The 17,643-nt window shown below is 40.5% G+C and overlaps 1 protein-coding gene across 5 annotated transcripts in view; it reads left to right on the plus strand.

The window, feature by feature from the left end:
• The window catches only part of grik5 (glutamate receptor, ionotropic, kainate 5), a 98,575-nt gene that overhangs the window by 67,787 nt on the left and 13,145 nt on the right, over positions 1-17,643 (plus strand). For all 5 annotated transcript variants that reach the window (XM_075465910.1, XM_075465913.1, XM_075465912.1 and 2 more), the window contains 11 exons: positions 3,732-3,910; positions 4,650-4,703; positions 5,492-5,650; positions 6,064-6,216; positions 7,671-7,775; positions 9,965-10,072; positions 12,116-12,319; positions 13,168-13,281; positions 13,850-13,959; positions 14,199-14,372; positions 17,285-17,450. In XM_075465910.1, the coding sequence (XP_075322025.1) occupies positions 3,732-3,910; positions 4,650-4,703; positions 5,492-5,650; positions 6,064-6,216; positions 7,671-7,775; positions 9,965-10,072; positions 12,116-12,319; positions 13,168-13,281; positions 13,850-13,959; positions 14,199-14,372; positions 17,285-17,450 (1,526 nt within the window). The remainder of the gene's footprint in view (positions 1-3,731; positions 3,911-4,649; positions 4,704-5,491; positions 5,651-6,063; positions 6,217-7,670; positions 7,776-9,964; positions 10,073-12,115; positions 12,320-13,167; positions 13,282-13,849; positions 13,960-14,198; positions 14,373-17,284; positions 17,451-17,643) is intronic.

Genomic DNA, 17,643 nt, shown 5'->3' on the forward strand with positions numbered 1-17,643 from the left:
CAGACTTTCTAATAAAGGCTAATTTCATACATGTCAAGTAAGTCTTGATTGCCATTTCTTACACTAATTTTTGAGAGGAATTTGGTAAAAGTAGGAAAATAATCTCAGGAGCAGTATTTCAGTCCCTGCTTCTCCTTCTTTTTTGATTAGATTTTTTGCACAGTTGTTGCATATGTAGTTTTTTTTTACCACATATACTTACGGTGCATATGTTACTCAAACTGAAAACCAACAGCTAAAGGATGAGATGGGACAAAGTGCATTACACAAAGCCCTCAAAGAGCACATTCCTCTGCCAAGACTGCACAACAGTCTAAATATATGATTCTGTTAATAGAAAATGTTTTGAAATTTATCATCTTAATTGGTTGATAGGATCCATAAATTTTAGAGGATACCTGGAACCTGTCTGAGGATTTAAGGGCTTTGTCCAAATTTTATTTTCGCTTGATTCACGCTCAGCATGAGTAATGTTGAGAGTGTTATGCAATGCTTGCCCCAGACACAGTAACGCCATCAGCTTATGTTGTGCTATTTGGTGTAAAGATATAAAGAAGTGCAAAATTCTTGGGCCACCCCGCATTTCTTTGTAATGACTTTCTTGTCATCTTTAAATCTGATCTTGAGAAATACTTCTTCAGGCTTTCTGAAGGTCTTTCAAAGTTTTTCTTTGAACACTGGTTGCTTTTTCACCAACTTTCATTCCAGGCTTTTATCTCACAGGAGTGTTAACACTGATCTTTATGTATATGAATAATTCAAGCTTTAAAAAAGTTTTCCAGCTTTGTTGCATCCACAAAAATACTAGACATAACACGGTTTGACAGACATGAAATAGTCTTTTTGCATCTACAAGGTGATTCTATTTGCTGAAGACTTGGCATATCTTAGCATGGTGTGCTGTGTGTCCTCAAAAATTTGAGTAAACTGGATAAGTGGAGGACAAAAGAAGAAGTGGCAGGCCTAAAAATATTCACAGCAGATGAGCAGTACCAGTGATGTCCTTAGGAGACTGGAAAATTTAGACCACAGCACCTGAGAGATGAATCAGACCCCTCAACAAATCAATCAGCAGAAATAGTCTCCATGGAAAGGTGTCTGTCATGAAGTCATTCTTAAGGAAGTAAACCATGGAGAAAAGGCTGAGGCATGCCAAATTACTCAAAAACTGGGCTGAAAATCAATGGCAACAGGTCTTATGGAGTATTTTTGTTTTAAATCCTTCACAATATATACAATTTCAAGTAGTTTCTTTACTAAATTGTTTGTTATGTGGAGACACATGTTCCGTTGAGTTTGGTACCTTTTATGTTTGGATGATTAATAGGTCAGGACTCAAAATGGTCAGGTATAAGCACTGGACTGAAATAAGTGAGAGTAGCAGCCAATGCCCAAAGAGAAACTTTGAAAGACCTTCAGAAACACTTTAAAAGATTATGTCTTTCCTGAGTGTCTGGCTGCAGAGAAGCATTATAGAAAGAAATGGGGGATTGACTCAAGACTTTTGCACAATACTGTACATAACATTAAAAATCTATGGGCTAAAGTGTTAAAGTGTGGTCAAAGTGTTAAACGACATTAGGTTGAATACTGATTCTGGTAATGTTTCAGTCCTGGTTCTGTTGGACCTCAGCGCTGCGAATCCTGTTGCACAGGCTGGAAAACGGGGTTGGACTTTCTGGAGCGGTCCTTAACTGGTTCAGGTCCTACTTAGAAGGCCGGAGTTATTTTGTTACAATTGGCAGCTATGAATCTGAGCGAGTGGCCATGACTTGTGGAGTCCCCCAGGGGTCAATTCTTGGACCTCTTCTGTTTAACTTGTATATGCTCCCTTTGGGTCAGATATTGCAGAATTTTAACATCAATTATCACAGTTATACAGACGATACACAACTTTATGTGTCTCTGTCACCGGACGACTGCAGCCCAGCAGACGTACTGTGTCAGTGTCTGGAGGAAGTAAACACCTGGATGAGAGAGAATTTTCTACAAGTAAATGAAGACAAAACTGAGATCATTCTGTTTGGTAGCAAAGAGAAGAGGGTCAGCGTTGGTAAATATCTTGAGACTCGGGACCTTACAATCACTGACCAAGTTCGTAACCTCGGAGTGTTGATAGACTCAGATCTGACTTTCAGCAGCCACATCAAAGCTGTCACCAAGGCAGCTTTTTACCACCTCAGAAACATCAACAGAATTAAAGGTTTCCTCTCCCAAAAAGACCAGGAGAAACTCATCCATGCATTCATCTCCAGTAGACTCGATTACTGTAATGCTCTTTTAACTGGACTTCCCAAAAAGAGCATTAAACATCTGCAGCTCATCCAGAACGCTGCTGCTAGAGTTTTAACCCGGACTAAGAGATCTGAACACATCACACCAGTGTTAAAATCTTTACTCTGGCTTCCAGTCAGTCACAGAATAGATTTTAAAAGCCTGCTGATGGTTTACAAATCCCAGAATGGTTTAGGCCCAAAATACATCTGTGATATGTTCAGAGAATATAAACCCAGCAGAGCACTTAGATCCAAGGACTCAGGTCAGCTGGTCCAGTCCAGAGTCCAGACTAAACATGGAGAAGCAGCATTTAGCTGTTATGCTGCAAATAAGTGGAACAAACTGCCAGTGGAGATTAAACTTTCACCAAATGTAGACATTTTTAAATCCAGGTTAAAGACATTTTTTTTTCTCATGTGTCTATGCATGAAATATCTTTTAACTTATCTAGACTGTTGCCTGTTTTTAAATTCATTTAAATGATTCTATTTGTTTCTCGTTATATTCTTTTATGTATTTTTAATGCTTCTTGCACTCCCTGCTGCAATTCTTTTATTTTATGTAAAGCACTTTGAACTGTTTGTACATGACATGTGCTATACAAATAAAATTGATTTGATTTGATAATATTGTGTAGGTCTCCCATGTGGCAACAAACCATGGACACATGACTTTATGTGGTGTCCTTCGCTCCTTTGAGGTCACTGGGTTGTAGATTAACATCTACATGGATCAAAGATTCTCCCAGCACATCCCGTGGGTCCTCAATTGGATTTTGATCTGGGGAGTTTTGAGGATCTATGCTTTTGGTTTTTTGTAGTGTTCTTTGAGTCGTTTCTGAGTTTTTATAATGTGATTTTATAGTGAAGTTTTATACACTTCAGAGCATTCAATGCGGTCCCAAATCTATTGTATACACTTATTATCGGGTTTCAGTGACACCATGAATGCAAATGTAATTGCAGTTTATGTCAAACATAAAAGCTTTGGGCCATTCATGGTGCAGTATGCAATATACAAACATGTGAAGTCTGTATAGTAAAACAGAACATCTTATAGAATTCTAATCAGGCTGTTTATTTATTATATATTTATTTTTGTGAATAACACATATGGAACCAGACTGTAGTTTAATTTTAAATCATTCTACCACTAATGGCCTCGCTTTTTTCCAGATATCTGTAGAATATTGTATGTCGGCTGCATAACAGTTAAAAAGTGAGTCCCACAGAGGGATATGGTTAATAAAGATGCACCATGGAGGCCATGTTAAATTATGTTTTTTTTTGACAAACCATCAGTTATGTTTAACAAAATAATATAAATGTTTTTCCATCCGGGGTTAAATCAAGATTTCTATTGGCCTTGCAAAGCGTTACGCGTTGGAAAAATGAGTCACATCTACTGATACAGACATCGAAATGCGACTTGGCTCTGCTTTGTCTCTCCCTCAGGCCTGCTTAGATTGGAGGAACTGGTCCGCCGCTTCCTCATCTCACGGGAGACGCTGTCAGTCAGGATGCTGGATGACAACCTGGACCCTACCCCGCTTCTGAAGGAGATCCGTGACGACAAAGTGGCCACCATCATCATTGACGCCAATGCCTCCGTCTCTTATCTGATCCTCAAGAAGGTCAGGTCTCAAACATCAATACACTTTTCAGAACCGCCCACACATGTTTGGATTTAAAGTTGGTCCCGTACACAGAGCAAACAGAATGACTCATGGGGATTTGTTTATTTCTGTTATGTCTTTTGTTGAAAAATTCAGGTTAGAGTCACAAAAGACTTGCGGCACTTATAGCATTTATAGCATTTATAGAATGATAATAGTTCCACAGGAAAGCAATTTGTTCAAACAGTATTTACCAACCACTGTATTTTTCTACATTCTCTGCCCTGAAGAGTTACATAAGTACAATATTCATGTATGTCCGCCAGCAATAATCACTTACACTCTTGTGAAAGTTTTTGACGAAAGAACATCTTTCACTGAGATGTGGTGCAGATGTTATCGCAGCTTGTTCTGATTCACTCTAAGGCCGATGGCCAGCGCTCTGACTCAGTTTGAATGGGATGTTTTCTGTTGCAGTGGCTGTCGGCCCGCAGCAAAATGTCCTTGTATTAACCCAATGATGTAAAACTGTGATTAACATATGCTCTGTCTTCCCCCTCATCTCCTCCCTCACATTCTTTTCTATTTTGTCCCCAACTGTCTCCTTGCTGCCTGCCTCACCATTAACTCTCCTCCTTTGCTCCCTTTCGCTCGCCATCAATCTTACTCCATCCTCCCTTATTCTCTCTTTTCACTCTCATATCCCACCTGCCCCCTCTTTATTTTTTCATCTTATTTTTTTCTCTTTGTCCTACAGGCGTCAGAGCTGGGGATGACATCAGCATTTTACAAGTACATCCTCACCACCATGGTAAGAGCACACCAGTTCTTCCCTTTCCTCTCCTCTGTCTCATGTTTCTCCATTTTCACTTGTTCCTCCTCCTCTTCTGTCTCGGTGCGAGCGAGCAAAGGTGCTAAGGCGGAGAAAGTGTTCGATAAGGGGAGGTAGAGAGAGGTGACAGTGAAAAAAGGGTGAGATGAATGATGGAAAGAGCAGGGAGAGATCTGAGGAGCAAACATGCTGTTCAAAGATGTGGATGTGCAGAGGAGGATGGCCAAAAAAAAGAAAGAAAAAGGGGTCTGAGGTGAAGGTAATGACAGATGTGATGTGAGCTTTTTCCTTTGCCACCCGCCACCTTCTCTATGGTTCCAGGCTTTTCATCTGACTCCCTTGATATACAGTTCACCCATCCCCTTCTAGTATATGAATTAATGTGTCATTTTATGTGTGATTTTTATTTTTTCTTCCTCTTTCTGCCCTCAATACGTGATGTGTTCTTTTGCTTTAGATGCGCTTGCATGCACATCACTTTGAAAAGCTTCTCGAGCCATTTCCATCAACCTCTCTTGTCCCCGTATCGCTGTTTACCTTCTTTCTCACTACCTGTATCCTTTTTTCTTCTTCACTCTCCATCAAATATTAGATTTGGTCCCTCCCAGCAGCCTCTCTTTTGCTTTATTGCACTCCTCTTTGCACAGTAATTTCCTTCCGTGCCAAGATATGATACTCTGTCAACATTGTCACTCACCTGTATGCCCCCCCCTCTCTCTCTCTTTCTGCAAACACCCTCCCCCCTTCCTCCTCCCCTTCCTCTCCAGGACTTTCCTCTGTTGAGACTGGATGACATAGTGGATGAGCAGTCCAACATTGTGGGTTTCTCCATGTTCAATACAACGCATCCCTTTTATCTGGAGTTCATCAGGAGCCTGAACCTCTCTTGGAGGGAGGGCTGTGATCTAACCTACCCCGGCCCTGCGGTTAGTGTCTTGGACCTACGGCTACTGATGCATGCCACTGATCTGGACTAGCTTTTAAAGCTTTGTTAAAATGCCACATCCTTCTAAGCTCCTTAATTCCTCTAGCTGATACATGGAGCAGTTAAAGAGATTCAGCTTGACTTTTGCCCATTTAATAGATATTGATGTAACCATCTCTGTTTCCCTCCTGCTTGTTTACTCATTCCTAACGTCTTTTCTCTCTTCCCTTCTTTCCTTCCTTCCCTTCCCTCCCCTTTCCATTTCTGTTATCCCTTCAATCATCTGGGCTAGCACCTCCCTCCTCATTACATCTGCTCCCTTGTCTCCTTTCCTGTCTTACTGTATTTCCATCTATCCCGCCCTTTCTGGTTTTACCCTCCTCCATTTCTCCTTCACATCCATCCCTTTCACAGCTCTCCTCGGCGCTGATGTTCGATGCAGTGCATGTGGTGGTGGGGGCGGTGAGGGAACTGAACCGCAGTCAGGAAATTGGAGTGAAGCCACTCAGCTGCACCTCACCTCAGATCTGGCAACATGGGACCAGCCTCATGAATTATCTGCGCATGGTAAATGCTTCATAATTGTGTATGTTTGCAGTAAGTGTTGTATTATGTATGCAAGCTCATTTACATAATCATGTACACACATGAGAGGCAAGCAAAGTTTGGACTCCCCTGGCCAAGATTTCTGTCTCCGTGAATACCAAAGTAAGTAAAGCATGACCTGATCTCCTAAAGGCATAAAGTCAGCTCAACATTTTATACAAGATAACTTTCTATTTCCATCTTTTATCTGAGGGATTTTCCCATTTTCCCTGCAAAATGTTTCTAGTTTTGTGAGATTCTGACATTCTTGGACTATCTTGCATTCAATGCTCTTTTCTATGTCTGTCCATTGCAAAATCCTTAGCTTGTGCCTCTTGAGATAGTCCATTGTGGATTCTGAGGTGGTTTAAGGTTCATTAAACTGCTGTGGAGGTCGTCTTCTTTTCAAATCTAAATGCTTCACGGACAGTATGGCTTATGCTTCCAGAATTTTCTGGTATTTAGTTTAATTCACTGACCTCTTTCCCACTGAAGTGTTACCCCAACATTACAAACCGTAAGCATAACAAGGTTAAAGAGGCTTTCTTCCTGGACTGTGGGTTTGATTAAATCAAACATTTAAAAACATCCCTCGGGTAAATTTGAAGGGGAGTCATCTCGCAGTTGAAAAAAAGAACTGTAGATAAATCAGTAAAGAAAAAACTCTTTACCTAAATCAACCTGTGTTATAAAAAAAACTTTTCATCTCTCATCACAATTGTTTTTGATTGAGTTATTTTTGATTGACTTATCAAAAAATAGAAGCATGTACATGAATAAAAACACTGTTTTTCCATCTTCATCACATGTTGCATGTAACCTTTTTCTCTTGTTGTTCTTTGTCATCTCCCATTTCTGGTTGTCCGCTTCTCTCATCGACGACCTGTTGTCAAGGCAGTCTGAGTCCCATCTCTTATTGCCTGCGGCCCATCTGCCCGACATCTGTCTTTGTTAGTCAACATCATGGTGTGCTCCATCTTCAGCACTCAGCCATTCATCACAGCTCCTGCAAACTGTGCCAGCATCTGGGTTTTGGAGTGGCCGAGTTAAGCTGTGAGGTGCAAGTCTGAGTCTTATTAGAGAGATGGTGACTCTCTCTGCTGCCCTGTCTGAGCCTCTCTATCAGTCAGTTTCTCCTAGTTGATCCAGAACTGATCATCCTTATCGAATCCAGCTTTAGCCACTGTATTTGTCTGTCTTGCTCTATTCTTTTTTATTTTACCTTCACTTTTTTTCCTGATCACTAATGGTTAGATCTGTCTGATTCTGATTATGGGTAGTCAGAGGAATATTTGGTTTCATGCAGAGTACAGACTTTGTTTGTATCTCTGTCTCTTTTCATTTTTCTTACCCCCCCCCCCCCTCATTTTCCCATCTTTCTTCTCCTGCTTTTCCTCTGACATACTTCCTAACCTCCTTCTTCATCTGCCTGTCAGGTGGAGTACGACGGCCTAACTGGACGAGTGGAGTTCAACAGCAAAGGTCAGAGGACCAACTACACCCTGCGGATCCTGGAGAAACATAGAGGAGGCCACAAAGAGGTCAGGAGTCACCTGTTATCATGTGGCAGCCAGGTCACAATGCCCTTAGGCTTGGGTTAGCTACAGGTCACCCGTGTAATTTCACAAAGCCGAAGGAGGCTTTTAACGCTGAGGTCAGCCTCAGCGCAGACTCCCCTGATGGTGGCCAGATCGGTGCTTGGTGAAGTTGATGTGTTTCTCCTGACAGCTGTTTTGTATAACCTGTCAGCAGATGTGGGTCATGTCTCAGAACCAAATATATGTAAACGTTTATTTTGCCTGAAGGTTACTGGAATACATTTGTAGGCTGTTTAGCCTTTAGTTGCTTTTTAGTTATTCTAGCACATCCAGACTTTGTTTAATGTCTTTGGACTCTCCGTGTCCTGTCATTTTTTCTCTTCTTTTCAGCTCCTGCTGGATGTTGTCTTGATGTGATATGAAATGTATCCATTTCATATCACTCAAGTTGATATTGTTTCATTGAAGCCTATGATGTATGTGATACACAGTATAACACTTCTGTCTTTGAGAAGTTAATTTTAGCCTTGGTTTGGGATTCACTTGAAGCTTTGTTTTGATCTGTATTGATTTTGGACTCTATCTGAACTCTGAGTTGGATTGCAACTTCGGGAAGAGAAAGATGAACTTAAAGTTGCCCTGAATGCAATGTTGTTTCCTTGAACATATTTTTGACACCAGCATATAAATCAGTAATTTAAAATCCAATCCAACAGTGAGTTAAGTTTGAGTACATTCAAGTCTGAACACAATTTCTATGTTATCCCTTATTACTTTTCTATAGAATTGTATCTTTTTGTGATAATATTGGCTGTCACAGATACCTAACGGGCGAGGCCAGAGGTTAAACTCATTAAATGAAGTTTATCCTCTGACTGGCATCAGGTTCTTGCTCAAGAGAAAAAGTTTTTTTTCTTTCTATGACATAGTAAAGCTGTTACTTAACTGTGCCCTGAGATGTTGGTGTAAGATTGGTAAGAATTTGGTGTAAAATACTTTGCAAAGTACCGATAAGTACCGATAAAACCTGAAGTTTGCTTACATTAGCTGCGATAAGCTACTGATTATCCATAATGGAATAAAACCCACTGATTCAGTCTCTCTGAATTCTTGGACCAGATCCTTCCAGATAGTCTTGCTGTTTAATTCTCTTGACCAAGAAAAATTTGTTAGGCTTAGCTGAACAATTTGTGGAGCCAAAATGTGTAATGCAGTGTGGCCCAATTCAATAAGTATTAGAAAGAACAGCAGGGAAATATTTAGCATTTAAAAGCTCAATTTAAGTGAAGTAATAAGTACTCACATAATTGCAGATGAAGTTCATCGACTGCAGTAAAGACTTTCTATTCACCTCTCTTTAGTATGTCTTCCAGAGCTCTGCTCCTGGCCAGCTGTCTCCCATGCTAACACAAAATGCCACCTTCTAACTTAAAGCTCAACTCTAACTCAGTGGAGAGTTTCCTTGTAGTAATTAACATTTTAACTTTACCACCTCTTTGTACAGCGACATCTATACTGTAGGCAGGCAGTGGAGGTTCACAGATAAAAGACCACTCTTAAATGTCAGGGCAGGATAAAGAATGTCATACAAAAGCTGCGATTGTGTGTGTGAAGCCATTACCTCTCCTCTGACCTATCGAAAGATGTACCGTAATATCTTAAAGAAATGCCTCTGTGGGCTGCTGATCCATTCTGCACGTTGGTTAGGTCATAATCACACACTTATGTACCTAAGGGAATTTACTGTCACCATAAAATGGAAATAAATGTACTGTTCTGCAGTTTAAAAAAGGTGTGTATAAAGGAAAGAGACGTGTCAATGAAAGTGCAGATCATGAATGCTTTTCAGTACCACCTTTGCCATCTTGTCTCTTGCTCTTTGCTCTGCAAGTAAATAGCAGGTTTGTGTTTTTATTATGATGCATCGTGCTACAGGTACAACTATGGCTCCAGTGGGAACAATCGTATCAATATGCATACTGTATGTAACAGCATGGATTCTAAAGGCAAAGTGAATATAAACCATGTACAGGTGTTTGCATTATGAAATAGTCCATCAGGATTGATGTACTCCCTGATATACTTGGGCATGTAGCCTACCACAACATAAAAACAGTTGCAGTGAAGCTCAACAGTGCATTATTCATCCCACAAAAGTCATTGATTTTCTCTTGCTTTGCCTTGTCTGTTAGATCGGTATCTGGTACTCCAACAACACCTTGGCCATGAACTCCACCAGTCTGGATATTAATGTCTCTGAGACACTGGCAAACAAGACCCTCATTGTCACCACTATTCTGGTAAGGTCACACTTACCCTGTAAGTGTCCAGACTGGCGAGTGCAGACTTGTTTTAATGCTGCTACACAGGCTGTGTCATATCTCATGCTGTTTTTAAAAAAGATTTTTTTATCTGCTTCTAGTAATTTAGCTGTCGCTGTAACTGTCATAGAAACTGACAACGCTGAGAATGATGTGTTACTAAAATCTTGGTCTTCTGATAATGTCCTTCTGTTCTTCAGTTCTTCATATGTCATGAGTGGAAAATCAATAACACAAAACCTTTCGTGCTACCGATTCATCATCTTCATCTCCTTCTTAGAAAGTAAAGTTTTCACCCTAAAACATTACCATAGTGTACCTTTGAAAAACATATAATAAAAAGTCAATAAATAGTTGAATATTAGAATAAACAAAAATATCAAAGTAGGATATCCATCTTTTTCTTTTCTTTTGATGGTAAGCAAAAAAAATCTGGAGTTAAGTAAAGCACCTTTGACAGTTTCAGCAAAGATATAATAAGTTTACTTTTGTTTCTGTTTTATTTATCTAAATTAATCAATTTATCTTAAATTATTTATATATATATATATATATATATATATATATAGCAGTGGCTTAAATTAACACCAAGGCAGTGATTCTTTGCCAGGGTTAAAAACAGCAACAACAAATAGGTCACTGCTAAGTGTCAATAGAAGTTACATCTACGTCATACTTCGTCCTTTTAAAAGAGGCTTTCTGCTTTTTTTCTCAACTCTATGATTAAGTTATTATACAGTCCCGATAAAATAGTCGAAATTCCAGAAAGGCGTTGTATCTTTTTCCTTAAATTATAGATAATTTTTGAGAATCATATAGATGTTCTGAGATTTAGTTTCTGTATGAAATGAAGGAGACGGCATTTAGATTAAGTTTAAACTATATTTTACATATAATTTGCGTGCATTTTAAGATTTCTATGTCATTTCATACAGCTTTGTTACCATTGCCATTAGGTTTTTATCAAGACTATTTGGACCATCAGGCTCTTGGCTATGGCTGTATTAGTAGAGCACTTGTCTCTCATCCACAAGATTAGCGATTCCATCCTTGGTGAGGGCCTTGCTGGGTAACAAATTGGCATTTTTCATGTGAAGTCTGATATATTTAATTCCCCCTTCACACCACTTCTGAGATGAATCAGGAAACCTTGGTGAGAGCACAGCATGTCATCTCTTGGTGTCCAGGTTTATCTGCATCGATTTGTCTCAATGACCAAACTGTGGTTTCTGAATCTGTCTGGTCCTCTCACTCTTACCTCCATCTACAGCCATCCTCCACTATCAATCTATGTATCTTATTAAAGCAAGAAGAATCAGACTTATCTGAAGGAGACTCTCTCGAGAGACGGATAAAAATTTTCTACAGCATATTGGAACCCTGGCTAAAGTCACTAGTATTGGTCAAGGGCCTGAACAAAAATGTTTACTTAAATTCCTTTAGTGCAGTTGTGTGCTGTAATTTCTTAGACCCTAACTATCATATCTTAAAAAAAAACCCACTCCCAACTGTTTACAGGCTTTTCAGGCAGGTTTGAAAACGTTGGAATTACACTTTAAGTATATTACATTTAATTTGAAGAGATATGTGGCAAAATGGACTTGCTGGTACGGTAGATGTCCTACAGGAATAATATATGTTAGTTTACATACTGTACAGGCTTATTTACTTAGCTGGGAAGAATTAGATGAACTTTAACACCATTTGTGACTGTAAAGCAAATATTAAATAGTTAAAAAGACTGCACTCTCCATGCACTGATTATGTTAATGAGGAAGTTTAGAGGTGCTGTATAATGGATTAGGTAGTTTGCTCTCCAGTTTCATTTTGGTTCAGCTGTATTGTTGAGCTAACTTTCATAACCTGCTTTTAAACTTGGGACGAATAGATATTAGACCAGAAGCATAGTCCCCCAAAGTTACACTTGATGAATTTAATCTAGTTAATAATCCCTGCTCCATCTGGATATTTGATATATTTGATATTTTGGATTGAGCCTCCTCATCTGACCCCTGTGTACAGGAGAACCCATATGTGATGCGCAAAGACAATTACCAAGATTTCCAGGGCAACGACCAGTATGAGGGCTTTTGTGTTGACATGTTGAGAGAGCTGGCGGACATCTTGAAGTTCTCCTTCAAGATCAAGCTGGTGGATGACGGACTGTATGGGGCCCCAGAGCCCAACGGCTCTTGGACTGGCATGGTTGGAGAGCTAATCAACAGGGTGAGTGCTCTCCAGAACACACAGAAATCTGCACAAATGTTCTTGGCAGTGTCTTAACAAACAGAAACCTATAATGAACAAACAACTATGTATGCACACTCTCACCCACGCACACACACTTGCGTTGTAGCCCCAAACCACAACTTTGCTGTGACTTACCATATCTCAAATTGCCTTCGAAGGGGAATAAGGCTTTTATCTAGGACAAAAGCTGACTTGATAATTCCTTAAAAGAGAGTGGTAGAATTGCCTAAAATTGCCTGCACCCTCTTTCCTCATAGTAACCACCCACTATCCCACTTTTCCTCTTCCTGTCCAGGCCTTGGTGTGCCAGACACGCTGGTTGAAGCAGGCTAATGAGAGCCCCTCTCTGTTAATTACCATACAATATACTTCAATTACCAGACTGTGGTCCCTGTGTGGGGCCTGCCACACTGGTGCTCCCCCAATTCGCCATGCTTCCTCTCCCTCTATGCCCTCCCCAAAGCCTGATCACTCGGCTCTAATTAGTGGCTCATGTTCATCAATTAGGTTTTAATGGAGGAGATGGAGAGGAAGCAGAACGATCTGCAGGTTTTGTACAGGTGAAAAGACCAGCCACCCAGAGCTTACTTTCAATTAGTCTCATTTGGATGGTGGATGAATATTGTGAGTGTGTAAGAGTGCATAGTCAAACTAGTAATGTGTTTTTTTTGTAATCAGCATTTTACAGTGTGCAGCATCACTTGTCTTTCTATTTTTGAACCTCACCACTTGTCCTTTTTCTCCCTGACTCTCCTTCACTACTTCCATCTCTCCTTCGCCCCCGTTGCTATCTACCCACCTATCTATCTCTGTCAATCCTCCAGAAAGCAGACCTGGCTGTGGCGGGCTTCACCATCACATCAGAGAGAGAGAAAGTTATTGACTTCTCTAAGCCGTTCATGAACCTGGGGATCAGTATCTTGTACAGAGTTCAACTGGTGAGGGTGTTATCTCAGGCTGTAGGGCACCTGCTGGGTGATACTCACCTCAGATCTTGTACTAGATTTAACATCTTCTTCTTGCACTGTTTTTAAGCCAAATGTTTTAATACAGAAGAAAACAACTCACGCTTGTTTAGAAGATGCAGAGCACATTTTGCACAAGAGTTGACTTCTCTTTTGAAGCAAACGATTATATTTGTGTAGCATGCTGCATTGTGTATCCACTGAAGTTTATAGTTCTAATTTATTTTGCTCAGTAAGTCAGAGCTCTGTAACTGGGTAACAGTGGCAGCTTTACATTGCTAATGAGGTTTTGAGTCTATGCCAAGAACACTCCGGCAGTAGCCATTGTGAAACAGGGCATTTATAGATCGTAGCATTAGAGTATCAGCACTGCAGACATTGAATCAAAGTGCAGGGAAGGACACTGCCCTCCTGTGGTGTAAAGTGATGCCTTCTTTTATAACACATTGTAACGTCTGTCTGTCAGTCGCAGTCTCTCTGAATTTTTTGCTATCTTTTTGCTTCCCCTTCTTTCTCTTTTCTCTTTTTCTTTTTGTACCAGGGTCGTAAGCCGGGTTACTTCTCCTTTCTCGATCCCTTCTCTCCGGCTGTCTGGCTCTTCATGTTACTCGCTTACCTGGCAGTCAGCTGTGTGCTCTTCCTGGCAGCAAGGTCATTACATTATATCACACAGTGTGCTGATTATTTTCAGCTCACATCTGAGCTCTATCACCATTTATCTTGTTGAACACGAGTCACCTGTCTTATATTAGCATATTTCACCCTATACATCCTTCCTCAGGCAGTATGACAGGGGCTGTTTGAATGATGGGCTTGAATATTATGACAGAGGTACATTACTATATTACAGGCTGTCCTGTTGCTTTACTGTACCTCTGTTTCCCCACCAGGTTAAGCCCTTATGAGTGGTACAATCCTCATCCATGTCTGCGAGAGCGCAGAGACATGCTGGAGAACCAGTACACCCTTGGAAACAGCTTGTGGTTCCCTGTTGGAGGCTTCATGCAGCAGGGATCAGAGATAATGCCCAGAGCCTTGTCGACCAGATGTGTCAGTGGTGTGTGGTAAGTTACACAGCAGCAAAGTTATGTTGTGTGACTGCCAGTTTAACGCCTCTTCCACTCAGAAACGTGTTTTGCATCCATTGTCTCTTCATTTGGATGTTTGACCTTCACTTTGTAGAAAGACGTGTGTGCTTAGAGGGAGAAGACTGTGTTCACATTCATCTGCCGAGGGGGAAGTTTTCTCTGCACATCTGAAAAACGAGTTTAAGGCGTGCAGAGTTTGTGGTACGCCGGGGTCTGAAAGCTAATGAGGGGGAAGGAGTCAGTGTGCTTCTGAAAAATCTGAATGCTTTATTGATTCTAAGAGGTTGAATAGAAAATGAATTTCTTTTTTGGTTCTTTAATCTCTTACTAAAGAAGATTCCTCTTTTCAAAATGACTGAAAAAGAGTAGCAGGTATATGACCACCTGAGGAGTCATTGAGATCCATTCATTTACACAGACATCATGTGGGTTGTTGGGCTCATTGAATTGGTATTTTTTCAAGAGAAAATTAGAAATAATATTTTCTCCAAACAAAACAGGTTTAAACACAAGCAATGCTGGAGAGTTTTGTATTAGAAACGGTACAATGCAGCAAGGGGAGCACTGAGATTTTATATAGAGGAGACTGAACAACCACTGCACAAGTGCAAGGCTCAACACAAGACACCCACCTCTTCAGTTTAAGACTCAGCTTCTAAAGTCAACATAAAGCTGTTTTCACTCAAAAACACCAGTTTCTGGAGTATCTGCAGTGTGAGACACAACTAAAAATGCTCTGGAGTGGTGCCCAGGTGAAGCACACAAGCGGCAGAACATGATGTAAAATGTATTCAGGTAAAACCGCAGTGTTTTGTTAACAGCACATTTAGAACAGTCAGCGAGTCTCTTTACCTATCCATCATGGAGACTGTTCTTGTTTTTATCAAACTACTACATGCATTTAGACGCATCTGCAAGATGAGCAAGTAAGTGTAAAGAAATATACATGCAGGCAGAAAAGAACATGAAGCAGCAGCTGCAATCAACTCTGAGTGGATTCACACAAGGTCACCATGGAACTGGCAGAGGTAAACTCTGCAACAAGTCGGCAGCGAGACATTTAGCCCCTGTGGAACATTTTAAGGCTGCAGCGCATGCGTAAAAACAGATTAATGTAAACTCACAACTATCTTTTAACAGGGACACCTGTATGCCACATACAATATCAATTTACACCTTGATTCATGCAATATCGAGATCTCATGATGCACACGATGCTTTGTAAAGCATGTGCCTTCAAAAACCCTTTAGAGACTAATTACCCCTCAAGAGGCTAAAGAGTTAGAAATGAAGAGGCCTTCAAGAACAAATCTTGCTGGGTTACCGTGACCTGGATGGCTGAGAATCTACAAGACATATTTTGTATTTTTGTTAAACAACCTACTTTTTGAGGTGGATTGTTTTTTTTTATGTCTTAAAACATCTCTGTAGGCGATCCTTAAACTTTCAAACTGTCAGACATGATTTAAATGATGCTGTATGATGTTCTCATACAACTGACATGTTGCCATAATAAAAACAATTGAATTTGTAAGACAGAGAGGTCTACGGAGGGCTGTTTAGAAGCACAAAGCTAAGAAATGTGAATGGCAGAGATGTTAGAATAAAAACAGTGATACGTTAGTAATGAAGTAGTGCATTTGAAATTCATTAACAGCAATTAATATTAGATGGCAGTACTGTGAAGATTAGTTCAGTTCCTTTCGTATACGTAATTTAAAGCCTATCCACTAACCACTACTGCTCTTTTTTTAAAACAATTTCCTTAACATTCCCTAATTTTTTAAGGCCGTTTTCTCCATTTAGTGAATTAAGTTGATATTTCTGAGCTCCAACATGTCAGGTGTGGGTTTTTAAGGGAGGACACGGATGCGGATTTTCCAAAAGTAAAAATAGATTTATTTAACAAAAACAAAGTACCAAAAGGAAAGCGCTGCTGAGCCGGATACAAAAACCTAAACTGTGGAAATATCTATGACGAAACAAAACAAAAGCATGGAAACTTATCTGTGGCGTGGCGTGGCGTGGCGTGGCGTGGCGTGGCGTGGCGTGGCGTGGCGTGGCGTGGCGTGGCGTGGCGTGGCGTGGCGTGGCGTGGCGTGGCGTGGCGTGGCGTGGCGTGGCTGGTGACGGGGAAGGATCTCACAACAACTGAAAAGAAACCTGGAAACTAAATACTGTGGAGGGTGATTAAGGATGGAGTGCAGCTGATGGGGAAAACACAGGTGAGGGACGTGAGGCTGATTGCAGGGAAGGAGAGGGTGGCGTGACATGAAAACTAAACAAGACCTGAACCTAAAACATGAGAAAAAAAACTAAACTAAGACATGAACTATAAACCAAAACATGACCTAAAACTCGTGACATGGCGTTACACAACATTTCATACAAACAATGAAACAAATGTTAGACTCACAAAAATACTAGTTAACAGAGCAACTCTGAAAGACAAATGTACTGAGAAAGAAATTATATTTGCTAAGGAGATAAAAGAGGACAAGAACAGCAACTAACAAAGAGTTGAGGGAGATAGGGAAATTAATAAGTCTGAGTACATGATGTTCTTCTTGAATTTAGTTTGTCGACATGCAAGGATATTAAAAGAGTCTTCAAGGTTATGGGTGTTATGGGTATGAGTGTCTGAGATATTTCTGGACTGAGGTTTCCTGCACTTGTCAGCAGTGATTTATGGCAGTAATGGATTTTATTATGATATTCAATGAAAGAAAATTCCATAATTTGATTGGTGTTTCCTTGGCTAAACCAGCTCAAGACAAAGATTTATATGTGATTTTTTTTATTGTATTCGATGGATTGTGTAAACCACGACTGACCGACCCAACAGCACCTGATTTATCCCGTGTCTCCCTCTTGTTGTCGCCTCATAGGTGGGCATTCACTCTTATTATCATCTCCTCCTACACGGCCAACCTGGCGGCCTTCTTGACCGTTCAGAGGATGGAGGTTCCCATTGAGTCTCCAGACGATTTGGCCGACCAGACCAACATTGAGTACGGCACTATTCATGGAGGGAGCACCATGACTTTCTTCATGGTACGGCCCATTACGGCTCCTTGCATTTCCATTTTGTGATTTTTCTCGTGTTTGCATCAATGGCATCATGTTTCATTGTTCTTTGTGTTGTCATCTGGATTAAAAGATGTCTTGTGTTGGCTTTATTGCACTTTGTAAAGTTTTTGTTTGTGTGCACATGTCTTCCTGGCAGTAAATGGATGGAATGTTTGTC

This window comes from Odontesthes bonariensis, chromosome 5 (assembly GCF_027942865.1).
Source record: "Odontesthes bonariensis isolate fOdoBon6 chromosome 5, fOdoBon6.hap1, whole genome shotgun sequence".
NCBI lineage: Eukaryota > Metazoa > Chordata > Actinopteri > Atheriniformes > Atherinopsidae > Odontesthes > Odontesthes bonariensis.